The sequence below is a fragment of the Diabrotica virgifera genome, chromosome 2 (genome assembly GCF_917563875.1).
Source record: "Diabrotica virgifera virgifera chromosome 2, PGI_DIABVI_V3a".
Lineage (NCBI taxonomy): Eukaryota > Metazoa > Arthropoda > Insecta > Coleoptera > Chrysomelidae > Diabrotica > Diabrotica virgifera.
Window position 1 is genome coordinate 249,557,615 of NC_065444.1, and position 19,011 is coordinate 249,576,625.

General features: G+C 33.2%; 1 protein-coding gene across 2 annotated transcripts in view; it reads right to left on the reverse strand.

The window, feature by feature from the left end:
- Positions 1–2,316: 2,316 nt before the first annotated feature.
- Positions 2,317–19,011, reverse strand: part of LOC114326517 (protein lava lamp) — a 64,024-nt gene continuing 47,329 nt past the window's right edge. For both annotated transcript variants that reach the window (XM_050644438.1, XM_050644439.1), the window contains exons 10-13: positions 13,759–15,520; positions 5,420–5,564; positions 2,959–3,125; positions 2,317–2,849 (exon numbers count right to left, since the gene is read on the reverse strand). In XM_050644438.1, the coding sequence (XP_050500395.1) occupies positions 2,770–2,849; positions 2,959–3,125; positions 5,420–5,564; positions 13,759–15,520 (2,154 nt within the window). In that variant the 3' untranslated portion in view covers positions 2,317–2,769. The remainder of the gene's footprint in view (positions 2,850–2,958; positions 3,126–5,419; positions 5,565–13,758; positions 15,521–19,011) is intronic.

Here is a 19,011-nt window from a genome sequence, read left to right on the forward strand (position 1 = left end):
TATCACATTAGAGGACTAAGGGGTCAAAAAAGCAACACCCAGGGCCGGAGTACGGCTATTCCGTTGGAGATGGAAATTCAATTAGTAGACTGCCTTACAACCATGGAAAAGTGGGGTTGGGGTTTAAGTCGGATGGAAGTCTTAAGCATCGTAGGTAATTATGTCGCACGCAATAAACTTAAAACTCCCTTTAAAAATGGTGTGCCCGGCGAAGACTGGTTCCTAGGATTTACAAAGCGGCATGGTTTATCTATTAAAAAACCCCAGTCGGTTGAATTTTCCCGCAAAAAGTGTATGGACCCATTTATTATTGGCGAATATTTTCAGTTATTAGAGAAGTCTCTAAATGACTTAGATTTAAAAGATAAACCACAATTTATTTGGAATTTGGATGAATCAGGATTTTGTCTTGACCCTTCTAAGGTAAAAATTGTGGGAAAGAAGGGAACTGCTTCTTCCAGAACGACAGCAGGATGTAGAAGAGATAATATAACCGTTCTAGTGGCCGCAAATGCAGCAGGACATAAGGCGCCCCCATTAATAGTTTTTAAAGGTAAAATATTTGGGATGGATGGGTTGCGCCTGAAGGAAAAGATTTTCGAGGAACTACATATGCCGCCACAGCTAACGGATGGATGGAATCTGAAATATTTTTGAACTATTTTAAGAAAAGCTTCTTGAATAAAATCGGTGATGCTAGACCTGCCCTTGTAATCTATGACGGTCATGTATCCCATGTAGATGAACGTCTAATAGAATGCGCATTGAAAAACAATGTAACAATACTAAAGCTCCCTACACATTCTAGTCATTTGCTTCAACCACTCGATTTGAGTGTTTTTCGTTCGCTTAAATTACGATGGGATTCACAACTTGTCGAGTGGCAAAGGCATAACCAGGGTCAACGAATTCCCAAAAAACATTTTAGTACGTTGATTGGAAAGATATGGTCTGAAGCAGATATTGAAATTATAATCAATGGGTTTAGAAAAGGCATCCTTTTAATTCGAATGTTATCTCAACAGACCAATATATCTCATCGCTGGCGTTAAAGCGATGGGAAACGTATAAAAAGAGCCCTAATATCCCTCGCTTAGAAGAAGAAAACAATGGACACAGAGGAACCATCAGTTTCTGGCACTTCGAATGAGCATACTGTATCATTTCAAGAACTCTTATTAGACATGGTAAAACAACACCAACCTTTAGATCGAATAAAACCGAAGAGAAAAATTGCAACTGGTGCTGAAATAATAACTCCAGAGGTACTTAAGCGTCTACAAGAAAAAGAAACTAAGAAGCCCTCAAAGAAAAAAAAAGTTTCTGTAATTGAGTCAAGAATCATCATCGGAAGAAGGGGAGAAGGAAGTAATATGTGAGGATTCTGATAATGACATTGAAGAAGAGCTTAGAGAGGAAGAAGACTTGAATAACTATTTGCATCAAATAAACAAAACACCAAAAAATGTGGATTGTAATGATTGGGTATTGGTGGTCTTTCCATCTAAAAAAACACTTAAACATTATATCGCCAAATTTTCTCAGTAAATAAAGCAGATGATGAAGTGAAAATAAAGTTTACAAGAAAGGTGAGATCGTTAGATATGTCTGCTTCCAATTCCTTTATTTGGGCAGACCCAGAGGAAGAAAGTTTTGTAGGAATTGATGACATTGTACAGGTTCTTCCAGAGCCAGTGGTGACCAAAAGAGGATTACACCGATTCAGCGTCACTTTTACTAATTATAATATTCAATAAGTTGTTTTTTTTTTACCTAGCATAGGCCATTTGTATTGAACTTTACTAAATTAAAAGTTTGTAACTTTGACAGTTTCACGATTATTTAAAATATTTAAATAGCCAACGATAGAATGAACATTCTACTTTTACACACAGATTCCATTTCTATTGATTCATGTCTAAAAAATAAATCGTAGACACACTTCCCCCATTTGAAGGGGAAAGTGTGTACTACGGACATAGTTTAAAAAAAAATTAAAATATGGTGACGACATTGCCGTGGAAAGTTATAAAATGAAACAGTTGTCGGTAATACATATTAAAATATTAGCTTCAAATCTTACTTGGTCTCAAAATCCGGGAGGTAACTACTTTTAATATTTTGCTACACACTTACCCCACCTGACCTTACTTATTTTAGGTAACACTGATGATGCTCTTGTTACAGAGCGAAAACGTTTTGTTTCTATGTTTGTAGCCCTATAGGGGCTTTTTAAACTAATATACCTTTTACCAAGACAAAAATTTTTTATTAAATTTTACTTGATTTTATTAAGGTTTTCAGTAATAAAACAACTTTTGGTAAAAAATTTATTCACAGGGAACAACAATTAATAAATGCCATTCTGAAATGATAAAACTGTACAAATTGGTACTTAGTTTATAACCGAATATATCACACTATACAAAAATCTATTTTTTCCATCCTTGGCAATCATTCAACATGAACTCCATCTAGTACATTTTCTTAAAAACACATTTTTACATTAGCTAAGTTAAGTAAAGGTATAGGGCCAACATTTTAGCAGCTTATACAATACTGTGCCAGACATGGTATTAATTAAAATAAATAAGAAACAAAAATTTTGATTTTCAATCAAAAATATCAACAAATAATCTTATAAGGAACAAATTTTGGTTTTACATTTTTTTGTACGGATACATCTAATCTCACAAGTTAGCCCTTAGTACCTTACACAAATATTTAGGCACATATTTATTAAAAAGTCAGTTTCATGCAGTGCAAATGTTATGTTTCATTCACTCTTGGTGTACTTCTACCCCACAACCAGTTTAGGAGAACCTTGGAAGGACTTTGCACATCACGAGCTGAAAACAACAATCAAAATAAATAACGGTTAAAAAAATAGAAAATAACATGTACAGGTGTTACTCTGTATACTGGATTCAATCGATCATTTAGGAAAATAAAACTTACAAAGTGTATAGCTAGCATCAACTAATTTGGCAGCTGCTTCTGGTGGTAACTTGGAAGCTTCCTTAATGTGCTGTTGCATTATGGACATCTGTTGAAGCCGACGAAGCTCTTGTTCATCTACAAAGGTCTTATCTTTCCTATAGCCAACCTGCTTCAGTTCTGACAACCTAGAAGCAAAAATTAAGGTTATTGGCAAGGTATTGTCACTTTGTAACTCATAGATATATAATACTCTAGATTGCGCCCTGCCATCTTAAAATGGGTGACGGTTGCGACAGAGATAAATGAGCCTATTTGGTCGGTAGTCTCTTTCTAATTCAAGGGGAGTATCGACGACGTCACTATCCTACTCTATTGAGTATTATTTAAATGTTTTGACAGTTGGAGCGGCTGGCGACGAGAACTGGTCTTTGGTCTTTGGACGTGGATAATCGTGGTTCGAATCCCATACCAATCTTTACTTTTTTTATTTTTAATTTAATTAATATTGCGTTTATTAGATATTATTACATCTCTAAAGTAAATATATGCAAAGAAATATATAACAAATAAGAAAAACTGTGTAGGTACCTATAGATTTTTAAAAATATAAAAGTCAATGCTATTTTTTTAATAAGTTAATGGTAGAATAGTATAAAGTAATTGTTAAATATTCGTACAAATTACCAATAATTACTATCAACATAATGTACCATCGATTTATTAATTGAATCGGTCATTTCAAAAACAACACGAGTCACATATTCCTAATTTTACAGAAGAGCAAAGAAAACTAACTATATAGTCGAAAGATGGATGAAATGGATGACATCAAAATTGAGAGGTATATTGTAGTTTTGTTCCTAATGTTTTTACTGGACTGGTGTAGTTTTTGCACACAACGTTTATCTTAAAAGAGTCTATTCCTCTCAAAAAGTTGGTTTCTGAAAATTGTGGACTTACGCTGTTTTTGAAATGACCGATTCAATTATAATTCGACATTATTTTTATTTATGAAACTATTGTTACAATTTTTTGAAAAGGTAGAAGCAAAACAAACGTTATTACATCATTCGAATAAGGCCGAATTTATATTAATAACGAACGACTTTTATTTTACTATGCAGTTCACAAATTAATATTGTAAGGATAAGTGAACATTATAGTGAAGTGGAATTTATTTTTTTCGGTGAGAAATATTTAAGTGTTGTAATGTTTATATAATTTTTGTGTTTTAATTTTATTTGTCAGTAGAAAGAATGACTTGTCCTATACATTGTATAATATGTCTCAAAGGATGAATAAGTACCTATTTAAATATTTTTTGTATTATTTTTATTACAAAGAAATAAACGTGCAATTCTACTGTTAACGTATTTTGTTTACAGTAGAAAGTTTTTAATAATTATTAATGTGAGGATTATACTAAATCAAAACCACAAAATGGTAATATTGATTGGTAATTATTATTACAGTGGAACCCCGATAAGTCGGCCCCCGATAACCCGGACCGATTTTCATCAGATAAACATTTTGATTTTCAATATTTTGTATTTTGACAACAACCCGATATGGGCGTCGAAACGGTAATAAAATTATTTTTCAATTTAATTGTGGCTTATTTCCTATCAAAATAGTTAATTATCAGACAAACCTTTCAACAATAAAAATGTATGTAATATAATATTTGAGAGATGTGTATGTGTGTAATTTGAACTATACGATAGTCGATAGTAAAAATGACTCATAGCACACGCCGCAGAAACAGCAGGCACCTGTCTGTAGTACCTATTCCATTTTATTTCAAACTGTCTTAGCATTGTTTAGTAAAGACTATTTAAAAAATTCTTTTATAAACAATGGTCTTTAGTTTTCACTGTTCTTAAATAACCTTACATCGTTGTGACTGTATTGTGTGTCTTGTATTGTTCGCTTCCGTTTGTGTTTGGTGTTTTTTTTTTCAGTAATTTTGATGTGTAGGTACTGTGCATATTTATAAATATATTTCATGTTATTTCAATTCTAACGGAGTTTATCTGTAAGTATACCGTATTTTATTAATTTTTACCATATTCTCCGGCTATCTCGGATTTTCGATAACCCGGATCGGCCGCGGTCCCGATTAATCCGAGTTATCGAGGTTCCACTGTATACTACGAGTATAATTTAACAATACCTATACTAATTTATAGTATGTATTATTAACTTACTATACACACATTTATTATCTGCTAGATTTACTTAGGTCCATTTTTTCAGATGTAAAAATATCTAATAAACGTAATATTGATTAAATTAAAAATAAAAAAGGTAAAGTTGGTATGGGATTCGAACCACGATTATCCACGTCCAATTATTATATATATACATAACGATATCCAATATATAACGATTATCCAATCTAGAGTATTATATATCTATGTTGTAACTGTACAGTAACTCATATAATAACATAGTTAACAATGTTTTAACATAGACTTACTTGCTAGCAAGATCTTGTTTGGAAGTTAAATGTTCTGCTGGTTCACTAGCTAGTTCAGTACCGGATGCTGCGAGGAAGATTTCTGATGTTCTGCTTCTTGGAGATCCAGATTCATCACTTGTAGAAGTAGTCGGTTCTGCAGTAGCTAAAAAATATCATTTCCGTTAAAATAACACAAAATGTATCTTACAATTTCGACATTTGTTGCTGGTTATTACGTTAGTGTTTACCATTTGCCTACATAACATTAGGTTTGACATAACCTAACTATGGTTCTTCTCAAAGCCTTTTTCTAATCCTGGCATAAGGTAGTTTAGACATGTATAGTATTATACAAGAAAATACCGTAAGAATGGCGAACGAGCAAACTAATTCTACTATTCAAAAAAGGAGATAAAAACAGCCAGAGAACTACAGAGGTATAATCTTGTTAAATACTAACCTAAAACTTACAACTAAAATTTTACAAGAACTAATGAATCAGAAGATAGGTTTGGAAGATGAACAACACGGTGTTCGTACTGAAAGATCGTGTACATAACATAAGATCGTGTCATAATGCAAATTACTGAGAAATCACTAGAGTATAATAGAAAAGCATTTCTGTATGATTGACTTGAAGAAAGCATTTGACAGAGGAATACTCAAAGATGTAATCCATTTTCTGTATAATAAAGAATTTCCCCTAAATATAAAAACTACTGAAAACATCTACCAAAACAACAAAGTGGAAATCAGAATAGATGGACAAGTTACAGTACCTATAGACATAGGCAGCGGAATAAGACAAGGGCTTACAATACCGGGATCCCGAAAACCGGAATCCCGGACGATTTTTGTCCGGTATTAAAAACCGGTATTTATGTAAAAATACCGGTATTTTGATATTACATTAGTTGATAAAAATTGAATTTATGCACAATTTAAATTTAATTTAAAATAATATTAATTAATTACAAACAATTTTTTTTAAATATAAACAAACAATTTCTTTGTAAGTATAAAAATCTGCAATGCCACATTTTGCAAGAAAAAATAACCCGATGGAATTTTGGAAAAAATACAAATCCACTTTCCATTTGGCTATTCACACTGTGCGTCTCTCCTCTATTTACAGTCACGTGACACGCTGTCAGATTTTGTAAGGACGTTTTAACATTGAGTCTTACGGGATTATTCTGTTAAACTTGAATATTTTATTTTGTAGTAATAATAACCGAATATAATAATTATTAGAATTCATTAGTTATTAATTTATAGTGTCATTTATAGTGCAACAAAAATATTTTCTTTTTCGTTAATAAAGATTTATTGACATAAACTGCGATAGTGAGGTTATGTATACATAATCAAACTGATAATCAATATTGGAAAGTGAAGAATTTATATCAAATTAAGTGAGTTTTTATTTTCTGTTTATATTAATACATAATATCACTAGCGCGACACGGCATTTTTTTTAAATGTTCCTTTTAAATATACACGAAGCGTCCTTACAAACTTTCAAAAAACCGCCACCATGAGCAAGTCAGTCGATTTTGCTTTGACACTTTTTTAACGCTCGGAGCGAATAAGATATTTGTCAATACCTGCCACATCAGTACCTTCCGAAAGAGTATTTTCAAAGTCTGGGTAGTTAACAAACCTAAAAAGAAATCGTTTATCTCCCAAAAATTTGGATCAAGTTTTATTTTTAAACAGCTTGTTTCAGGATTTCATATATTATTTGTTAATATAGCAAGTCAATATAACAACTGAGGTAAGTAAAAATATATCTAGTAAATTTTTTATTAATAATACCGGTATCCCGATATTTCAAATATCAAATACCGGTATTCAGATTTTGCTTCGGTATTGTAAGCCATAAGCGGGACTCATCGAGCCCTATATGCTTTAATTTAATCATGGATGAAACCATCAAAAGTATCAACAAAGGAAAGCCATACAGAATGGGAAACAAAGAAGTTAAAATACTCTGTTACGCAGGCGACGCAATACTGATAGCCCAAGATGAAGATAGTGTGCAAAGACAATTCCATAGAAACGAGGAAGACGAAAAGTCTCAGGTACAATTTACTGTAATAAAGGAATTAAAATAATTGAAATAAAACAATCAACAATATTTTAAATCTAAGACTTTTCGTCAAAAGAAACTGCTTTCTGGTTGCATCCTGAACCTCCTTTCAGGATGTAACCAGAAAGCAGTTTCTTTTGACGAAAAGTCTTAGATTTAGGGCCGGTTGTTCGAACGCTAATCAAAAATGATCATTATCAAATATTTAATTACTGTCACAACTGTCAATGTCAACTTTGATTGGGTTGCTGAAAACATAATTGATTATAATTATGAGATTAGTTAATCAATTAACATAACAATTATTAACATAATTGATTAACTAATTTCATAATTCTCTGATGTTTGGGAAAAAGGGCTTAAGTCAGAATTTAGCAAAAAAAATTTTTGATGCCTTCTGCACCAAAAAAGTCAGCTCTTTTTATTAGTACAAACGGTTTAAGTCTACCACATTATAATTCAAAGTTATTCACGATGATATGAAGGTCCCAAACATGATTGTTCAAAATGGTATGGCAATAAGACTTAAGTCAATTTACGTCTCTTGTACCATATATTGGAGAATAACTGCTATGATGTAGAAGGCATATGTCTTGACGTAAGCCTTGCTGATCTTAATTTATTTTCTTTTGTTTGATCAATAGGTAAATGTTTTTATAAAAATATTGTGTATACACCGAAAAATATAAGTTTTGGCTACTAATAAATAATAATATTGACATTAGTTATATTTTTATTACTTATTAAATAGTTGTCTATTTTCTAGCACAGCACTTTTTTATTTAATTGTATAGGCAAAATAAGGCAAAATAAGTAGACCATGACATAACTAAGTAAAATCTCCAGTGGCAGAACGCTGCGTGGGGGACAAATGTTGTGATGCGTCACAAAAAAAAATAATACAAACTGCGACTTTGACCCCTTAAAACTACCTTCATCGCCAACTCTGGTTTCCGTCCCTGGAGATTTTGCTTAGTTACGCCATGATCTACTTACTCCCAAATTTTGGTTCACTATCTCGATCACGAACTTTACAAAAAATTCCTTATAATTTTTATATTCACCCCTGCCCCCACCCCTTTGTTGGCCACGCAGCGTTCCGCCCCTGGAGATTTTACTTACTTACGTCATGACCTACTTATTCCCAAATTATGGTGCACTATCTCGATCATGAGCATCACAAAAAAAATAATAAAAACCGCGATTTTGACCCCTTATAACTACCCTCGTCCCCCACTCTGGTTTCCGCCTCTGAAGATTTTACTTAGTTATGTCATGGTCTACTTATTCCCAAATTTTGGCGCAATATCTCAATCAGGAACGTCACAAGAACCCCTTATAATTTTTATATTCATCCCTACCCCACCCCTTTGTCGGCCACGCAGCGTTCCGCCCCTGGAGATTTTACTTAGTTGCGTCATGACCTACTTATTACCAAATTTTGGTGCACTATCTCAATCATGAGCGTCACAAAAAAAAATAATAAAAACCGCGAATTTTACCCCTTATAACTACCCTCGTCCCTTACTCTGGTTTCCGCCCCTGGAGATTTCGCTTAGTTACGTCATGATCTACTTTCTCCCAAATTTTGGTTCACTATTTTGATCAAGAACGTCACAAAAAATCCCTTATAATTTTTATATTCACCCCTGTCCCCACCCCTTTGTAGGCCACGCAGCCTTCCGACCCTGGAGATTTTACTTAGTTACATCATAACCTACTTATTTCCAAATTTCGGTGCACTATCTCGATCATGAGCATCACAAAAAAAATAATAAAAACCGCGACTTTGACCCCTTATAACAACTCTCATCCACCACTCTGGTTTCCACCTCTGAAGATTTTACTTAGTTATGTCATGGTCTACTTATTCCCAAATTTTGGCGTACTATCTCAATCACGAACGTCGCAAAAAAAACCTTATAATTTTTATATTCACCCCTACCCCCACCCCGTTGTCAGCCACGCAGCGTTCCGCCCCTGGAGATTTTACTTAGCTGCGTCATGATATGACCTACTTATTACCAAATTTTGGTGCATTATCTCGATCAGGAGCGTCACAAAAAAATAATAAAAACCGCGAGTTTGACCCCTTATAACTACCCTCATCCCCCACTCTGGTTTAGCCTCTGAAGATTTTACTTAGTTATGTCATGGTTTACTTATTCCCAAATTTTGGTGCACTAGCTCGATCACGAACGTCATGAAAAACCCCTTAAAATTTTTATATTCACACCTAGCCTCACCCCTTTGTCGACCACGCAGCGTTCCGCCCCTGGAGATTTTACTTAGTTACGTCATGACCTACTTATTCCCAAATTTTGGTGCACTATCTCAATCATGAGCATCACAAAAAAAATAATAAACACCGCGACTTTGACCCCTTAAACTACCCTCGTGCCACACTCTGTTTCCGCCCGTTGGTGAAAGTCATGTACACAACTAATTCAACATATCCCCGTATAGTTTTTCCATATTACTTATCACGCACAAAATCCGCTTCTATCTCTCCGACTATCACTTTCAATGGTAGATACACAAAAATATAGATATAGAAAAGTTGCGGTCAGTAGGTCTTAAGTTAGTAAATAGTAAGATCTATATGTCTTAAGTGCATTTAAAATAAATAAATACGAAAATCGTCTTCTTGCTATAATTATCATTTTATTATGGTACATTGAATGGTACTATTGTACTAAATTGGTTAAAGGTAACATGTGCGATTTATAACAATTTTTGAAACATTCAAGTATTCCCCCTGTAAAATTTGATTTTATGACTTAAGCCCTTTTTCCCAAACATCAGAGAATTGTAATCACCACGAATCGAATAGCACGAGATAAGTCACCAAATGAACGAAGAAGTATTGGCAGACCAAGAAAAAGGTGGTGCGATAACCTAAACAATTTAGGAGGATAATATTGAAGAAGAAACAGGCTTTAAAGCCTACATACAAGAAGGAAGAAGAAGAAGAAGAAGAAGAAGATAATTGTAATCAATAATTATGTTTTCAGCAACACAACCAAAGTTGACATTGACAGTTGTGACAGTAATTAAATATTTGATAGTGATCATTGTTGATTAGCGTTCGAACAACCGGCCCTTAAAATATTGTTTATTGTTTTATTTCAATTATTTTAATTGCTTTATTACAGTAAACTTTGTATCTGAGACTTTTCGTCGTCCTCGTTTTTACGAAAGATGTCGCTGTTTTGCGTCTCAAAGGTGGAATTATTGCATTCGCGGTAATTTCCCTTAAAATAAGGCAGGCTTGTTGGTGTTTGATTCAGAGTTGTGACTGCATAGCTCCACCGATGATGCCCGAGACGCAGAAATAGCTATCTGGAGATGGTGGTCCAAATCTGGGTCAAATAGAAACAAAAGCTGCCTTTCCCCCACAATTCCATAAATTTAACATAAGAGCAAAAAAATTTAATATGGCAATCTCATCAAAGAAAAATAAAACAATAGTAATCAGCAAAGAACCAATTAGATGTAAAATAGAAATTGATGGCATCAGTATTGAACAAGTAATGGAAATAAAATAACTTTAAATTACGCTGTCCGACGATGGAGACCTGGTCAAAGAAGTGAGAGACTCAATTCAAAAAGCAAATAGACTAACAAAATGCCTTAATATGGCGAAAGAGACATAGTAATACCGAGATGGAGTCAAGAATTTATAAAGTCAGTGTCAGATCAATAATGACATAATATGGTCCAACACAAAGACTACTGGAAACAGCAGAGATGAGAAAGTATTGAGAAGAATTCTAGGAAATACGCTAAGGTATCGAAAGAGGAAGAAACTGTAACATACAATGTATAAACGAATGGACACTAAATAGAAAAAAGAATGGAATAACCGCATAAGCAACAGAATGAGGGATACACGTGTGGTCAGAATAGCAAGAGATAAATGACCAATCGGTAGAAGAAGTATCAACCGACTAGTCCAAGTAATGAAGCTTAAAATAGGACAAAACCTCGCAATTTTTACAGAATAGATCGATTTGCTTGAAAATTTGAGAATAAGTACTGGATAGTCCAAGGATCAAAATCTATATGACGCCGAAAGGCGCTTTTACCATGGGGGTGGTTGCCACCCCATCCCGGAGGTGGAAATTTTTTATTATATTTTGACCACAAAAGTTGGTAAAAACATTCATTTTAAGTAACAAACGTTATATACATTTTTTTGATAAAATTAAGAGTTTTCGATTTATTCGTTATCTAAAGAGTTAGTTTTATATCGAAAAATTAATGTTTTTAATAAGTTTTCTGCCAATAACTCCAAAAGTTTTCGTTTTATCAAAACAACTTTACTTAACAAAAATTTACCTTTTGAAAAAATAAACAAAACGTTTTTTTTTTAATTTTCTTTAAGACCAATAGTAATCGAGCTTTACTTTATTGTATGTTAGCTCTTCTTCGTCAAATGCTAAATATTGTAGTTTCAAAGTCAAAAGACGGGAAAACTATGCATTTTCGAGGATAAATTGTTTAAACTAATTTAAAGTTTTTAAAAATAGCTATCTCCAGAAATTAAAAAAAAAATCTCTAGCTCAAAAATTAAGTGACTTATAATGAAAAGAATGTCAGTCCATATTTTTTTCACCGAAAAAGTGATCGGAAGCAACCCCCTAATTACCACCTTACTTAAAATTAGTCATTGACCTTATTTGGCCTTCTTTATTTATGTATTGTTCATAGGTTACAGAGGTTTGACTGGCTTAAAATAATTAATTAATCCACGAGGAAAAATTTCCTGTAGTTGGCTGTATACCATTACAAAAACATAAAATCCTTTATAAAAGGTATATTTATTAAAATCCCTATACAGGGCTACATCAAAGACAGAACTAGTTTTCAATCGGTTGACCGATCATCATCAGTGCAATCTTAGAATCTACATGCAAGCCACCAAAGTAAAAATAACAGGGTAAAAACCCTTTACAATTGATCCGTCATCGGAACATATGACTAAGATGTGAATTATAACATGGATGATTAAGATATCCAATGTTTTTCGCCCGAGGTATCAATGAGCTCTATCTGACAAGTTCACATCATGACTGTATGGAAGCAAGTGATTTTGATAACCTCACTTTTGTTATCAAAATCACTTGCTTCCATACAGTCATGATGTGAACTTGTCAGATAGAGCTCATTGATACCTCGGGCGAAAAACATTGGATATCTTAATCATCCATGTTATAATTCACATCTTAGTCATATGTTCCGATGACGGATCAATTGTAAAGGGTTTTTACCCTGTTATTTTTACTTTGGTGGCTTGCATGTAGATTCTAAGATTGCACTGATGATGATCGGTCAACCGATTGAAAACTAGTTCTGTCTTTGATGTAGCCCTGTATAGGGATTTTAATAAATATACCTTTTATAAAGGATTTTATGTTAAAATAATTAGTTTTTAAAAAAATGGAGTTAAAAAGAGAATTACGAATTTTTGTAATTTGGAAAAAAATGGCCCTTTCTTCAGAATAGAAAGATTATTATCATCAGAGATACGAAAAAATGTTTAAATATGAAATTGCAGGTTATTTAATTCCCAAGAATTTGGTTTGAAAAAATATTTTCTACGGTAAAAATTGAGTGAATCGTAAATGAGTATGTATATCGAAAAACATTGATTTTCGATATAAAACTAACACTTTCGATAGCGAATAAATCGAAACCTGTTAATTTTAGCAAAAAAATGTATAGAACATTTTTTGCTTAGAATAAACGTTTTTATCAACTTTTGCGGTCAAAATATAACAAAAAAATTTCACCCCCCAAGATGGGGTGGCAACCACCCCCATGGTAAAAGCCCTTTTCGGCATCATATAGATTTTGATCCTTGGACTATTCACTACTTATTCTCAAATTTTCAAGCAAATCTATCCATTCTGTAAAAATTGCGAGGTGAAAAGCTTCGGTTCCTGGACTAGACCGCTCAAATGATAAAGTGACAACCTTCCGTGGAGGTATCAATCCGCCAATGAACAAGCAGAATTGCTTATAAAGACGAAGAGGAAGAAGAAGAACACATAATTTGAAAACTCTTGTAACACTCAATATGTATATTACTAGAAACAAGAACAAATTAGTATTTCACTGGGCTTCGCTCGTTCAGTGATACAAGAACTTTCGAATACGGTATTACCTGCCATATAATACCATTTAAAATAATTTCACAAAACAACTCGTCGGTTGTTTTGAATAATCTTATTACATCAAACTGTATATAAAGTATACATACCTCCACCAGCTACATTCTTCCTCCTCATATCTTCCTTTTCTCGGATGGCAGTAGACAATCTCAGTTGTAACGTATCCCGTTCTTCTAACAGATGCGTCAGTTCCACAGTGAGCTCTTCGCAGCGCACATCCCTTTGGTGCAACATATAAAGAGCTATATCCAGCTCGGCACGATTAACTAGCTCAGGTTCTTCTTCTGGAAGGGGCGGCCTCTGCGACGACGAATGAGACGGTACTTCAATCGAAGTGGAAGCAACTGGTTGTTGAGTTATTGCGCTCCTGCTGATATCCATTTGAGCTATGAGACTATCGTAATCATTGCTCTTCTGGAACAGTTCCTTCTTAAGGTCTTCTATCTTTACAACTTGCTCTTCTATGATACCCCGCATTTCGGACAATTGCTTAGTTTCTTCTTCGGATAAAGAAGTCTGCTCAGAAAGCTTTTCTTCCAATTCTTTTATTTTAGATTGCTGCTCTCCTGTGATAGTAGTCAGTTCTACTATCTGCTCCTCTAATTTCTTTACTTGATTTTCTAATTCAGCCTTGAGAGTAGATTGCTCGCTTGCATTATAGACAGATTCAGCAACTTGTGCCCTTAAAGTTTGTATATCCAAGTCTTTGGCAGCCATAAGTTCTTCGTAATGCGTTTCGATTTCTTTGTACCGACTCTTGTTCAAGTTTTCCAAGGACACCAAATACTCTTGCTCCTTTTGGTGCAGCGTTCCGTTCAGATCATTTATTTGTCCTTGAAGGAAGTCAGCATTTTGTTGGGAGTAAGCCAACTGTTGGCTAACAGTTTGGTATTCGTGAGTTTTGGTAGCAAGATCTTGAGTGATGTTGAAAAGTTGTTGCTGACACTCATCTAGATAATGTTGAAGTTTCAAACACTCATCTTTGTAGCGAGTTAGCTCATTTTCAAGCTTCTCAGCTTCTTTGTTGTTCTGAGTGACTTGTAATTGTTGGTTTAACGTCGATATTTGCTGATTTCTTTCGTCAAACGTGCTCTGAAGGGCATTATACATTTGGCTAAAGTCTTGTAGTTGTTGTTTCTGGTTTTCAACTACTAGATTGGTATCAGTTAATTGTTGTTGTAAGTTTTGAAGTGCTCTTTCGTTGTTGGTAAGTGTTTCCTTGTATTCGTTCATAACTGCTTGCAGTCGAACAATTTCTGCTTCTTTCTGATCCAATTGCTTCAATTGATCATTCAAGTTTTGAACATTTTGAGTGAGATTTACAATCTCTTGATCTTTGTCTGTGATCTGATTCGTTTGTATTTGCAAATCTCTGACAAGATTATGCAACCTCAGAATTTCCAGGTCTTTATCTTGAATAGTGTTGTAGTATGTCTGTAACTGAGCAGTTTCTTCCTTCAATCTCAATATTTCTGTTTCTTTTTCTTGGGCAGCTGTTTGGTAACTTTGCAACTGAGCCAGATCCTCCTTTAACTTCAAGATTTCTGCGTCTCTTTCTTGAAGAACGCTGTAATAACTATGTAGTTGTGAATTCAGATTTTCGAATTGTGAATTTATCTCTTGGCTGGTGTTACTCGAGAGATTCAACTGCCTACGTATTTCGTCCAGGATCTCTTTTTCGACAGAAGGTAGCGGGAATGAGGTATTTTCTTCGAGAATTGCTATCACTTGTTTGAAGAATTTGTGTTGCTCGTCTAATTCCTGTTGAATTGCTTCTGACTTAGAGTTTAGTCTTATGAATTCGACTTCTTTATCAGCCAATAGTTGTTGTATTTTCTCCAGTTCCAAAACCTATGGAAAATATCGTATGAATATCATCTACATGACAGAAATTGAAAATGTAAATCAAATACACTTCTCCAAGAAATTACCGCACCACCTTCAAAATCGATCATTTTTATTGTCTCGAAATTCCTAAACCTGTTGTCCGATTTTTGGAGTGTAATTATCAGCGCTAAGACGGATTTGCTTGACAATTTGGATTTAGGTTCTACTTAAGGCCATGGGTACGCAATTCATAAATATTTTACGGCTATCCCTACCTTTTCTGTCTTTACATGACAAATTACGTGTAGTAAAATTCACACTGGAATGGATATGTAAATATTACTAGAATGTCATTCTACTTGACAATGTCATAACTAACTTAAAGAGATGGCTTTGGAATGTTCTTGGATAACTGTTATTTTTTTGTATAATTGCAAATTATTAATTCAGTTAATAAATGTGATAATTTTTTCACTAACTATGTATTTAGTGATTGTAATAATTTATATGTACCTACAACAAAAACTAATACTCGATCAAGAAAAGAGGAAAAGTGTTAAAGTGATTTTTTAATAATATATTGTTACTATGGAACGCTTACAATTTTGAACATGTTTAACAACAAAATACTTGGATCACAGAATATATCTTGATGTATTCTCTGCTTCTATCTTCCATAAATAATACACAATAAATAACTTTTTATAAAGTTCACGTCTTAAATCAATTATTTATCAAATACACTATAATATATCAATATTATTTAATCAACAACTCAAAATATTCCCGATTCATGTCAAATATTTAAAATTGTCACTGATTGTCAGTATCTGACTGACAATATGCTGACAATATTCTATTCGACTGAGTGCGTTCTATGACAAAGATAGATTTGGAAATATTACGACGGACATTGTGTTCATTTTTTTCGAATCCTGAAAAAACCAATAAATATTTTTGAAAAATCTAAACGCAGAATGAAAGACTAAATTATTACCGAGGGCAGAAAGTCCCTTAGATTAAATAAGAAGTTTATTTTGAATGAGATATTTGAAATTAAAAATAACACTAAATTTTCTCTTAGTTTTTCACCGCTGTAACTTATTAAAATAAACATTATAGAAGTTCTCAGGGACTTTCGGCCCTCGCTAATAACGTAATCTTTCATTCTGCGTTTAAATTTTTCAAAAATACTTATTAGTTTTCTCAGGATTCGAAAAAAATGAATCCCCATTTGATTAGCACTGCAGCCGAAAATACGTACCCATTCTCTTAAACTTAAACTTCAAAGTTGGACTTGTGTCGTTGATTGCTTTTACTTAAGAGGGCGAAAGGGATGACTCTCGGGGGTGAAAAACATAGGTATAAAATAAGTCCTGAGATGGATAAATTGACTAATTCTAATCAATTTTTGTTCTATAGAGTTTATAAAGGTCAATACTTTTCAAGTTATTTGAGAGTGAAAATGTTAATTTTTCAACAAATAAAACACGTTTTCAAGCTGGTTTTAGCAAAAATGTAGCTTATAAAAAAACAAAAAAATGGTTTATTTATTAAGTATATCGACACAAAAAAACCAAAGTTGTAGCTCATGAAAAATTGTTCTTGTTCGTCCAATTCCAAATCGAATATTTAAACGTGAAATACCCAAAAAGTGAAGCACTTTTTGGGGAAAACTCATTAAAGCTTTTTTAAATGTTTAAAAAAGAGCTTTATTTTCATTTTTTATAAAAGTTTTTAGCATCAAAACTAGGCGAGTTACGCTCAGAATAAAGTTGGCTCCCTTTTTTGGCAAAAAAAAAATTGTGAAATTTCCCCCTATTTAGCAACCCAAATAAAATTAATCGTTGGCGCTTTTTTGACCATTTACTTTATATTATGTACCTATTGTTTATATGATCTGTAACTTTGACCGGTTCGAAGTTCTTATTTTTGAAAAAATTTGGTTTTATAGTAAAAACAAATTTCTTTATTTTGGAAAAATGCCTTTTTTCCAAAATAACTTATAAAGTATTAGTGATACAAAAAAACTCAAATATTAGAGAAATGTAGAGTTTGCTTTTGTAAATATTTTGTGTTTTATTTTGTTTTTGTGCAAGACAAAAATTGGTTAAGATGTGGATGTTCAAAATTTGCATACACTAGTGATTACTGACTCGTTCAAGCTCTTTCAAAAATAAGCACTTTGAGGCGGTGAAACTTACTAGTCATATAAAAAAAAAGTTAAGTAATTTGTACAGCGGTAATGATGAGTAGCGGTAATAATGAGTAGTTTCATTTGGGGTGATAGAGAAATTTTCACAATTTTTTTCAACCAAAAAAGGTTTTAACTGTGTTAGTTCTGAGCACAGCTTGCTTAGTTTTGATGCTAGAAATTTTTATAAAAAATAAAGTTTTTTTAAACACTCTAAAAAAGTTGTAATGAGCTTTCCCCGAAAAATGCTTAATTTTTTGGTTATTTCATGTTAAATATTCGATTTGGAATTTGAGGAATATGAACAATTTTTCATGAGCTACAATTTTGCTTTTACTGGGTCCATAGACTTCATTTTTTCATTTTTTTATAAGCTACATTTTCGATGAGAATATTTTTTCGATCAAATCAAGTACATACTTACTTTTTGAGTTATTTGCGAAAAATCGCCTGAAAACGTGTTTTTTTTTTCAACAATAAACATTTTCACTTATAAATAACTCGAAAAGTATTGACTTGGCCACTTCGGTGGTGACACTGAAAATTACACGGTCTCGCCATATTTCACGTACATTTTCTGGGCTATACTATCTAAGTTTTTGCTACACTACTCGCATTTCGTAATTTTTTAAAGGGGGCCCCATTTCCAATTCTGCGGGGGGGCCCCGACGGAGTTTGTTACGCCACTGATGTTATAGCTTTATTCTTTAACAATACCGATGTAATAATATTGTTGCTAAACAGGTAAATTGTCATTGTATACCGGGGGGTAACAATCAAACTGTGCTTTTTTCTCAAAGTTCGCACCACCTCGCATTTATTATTAATTTGCGCGCATGCGCACACCGACAGTATGGTATTAGTCATTATACGGGCTCTGATTGGGTGTTGAAATGATCTGTCAATAACAATTGTTCAATATGGAGGTAAACAAATGTATAATATAGTAGTTTTATTGTTGTGAGGACAGAAACAACAAAGTTTATAATTGTAGTGACTTTTTAAATAGTTTTTAAAAGCAACAGGTACGTAATAATAATTGTAAATGTTTCAGTATCGCAATAAAAAATTACATAACCTATTTGGAAAATGTAAAATAAACCTACCTAGTATGTATGTAAAATAAACCTACATAACCAACAAAATTTCTAAAAATATTCATCTAATATTCTTTTCTTGCTCTGTTTTGTTGTGTTGTAATATTTGAATTCCGTAGACATCAAACTAATGTGGTTAAATTCGGAACTGTCAAGTTGTTCAGTTGGTCTATCTTCTAGTAATACGCATATGTCCCGGTAGCCGATATCTAAAGGTGCTGGAA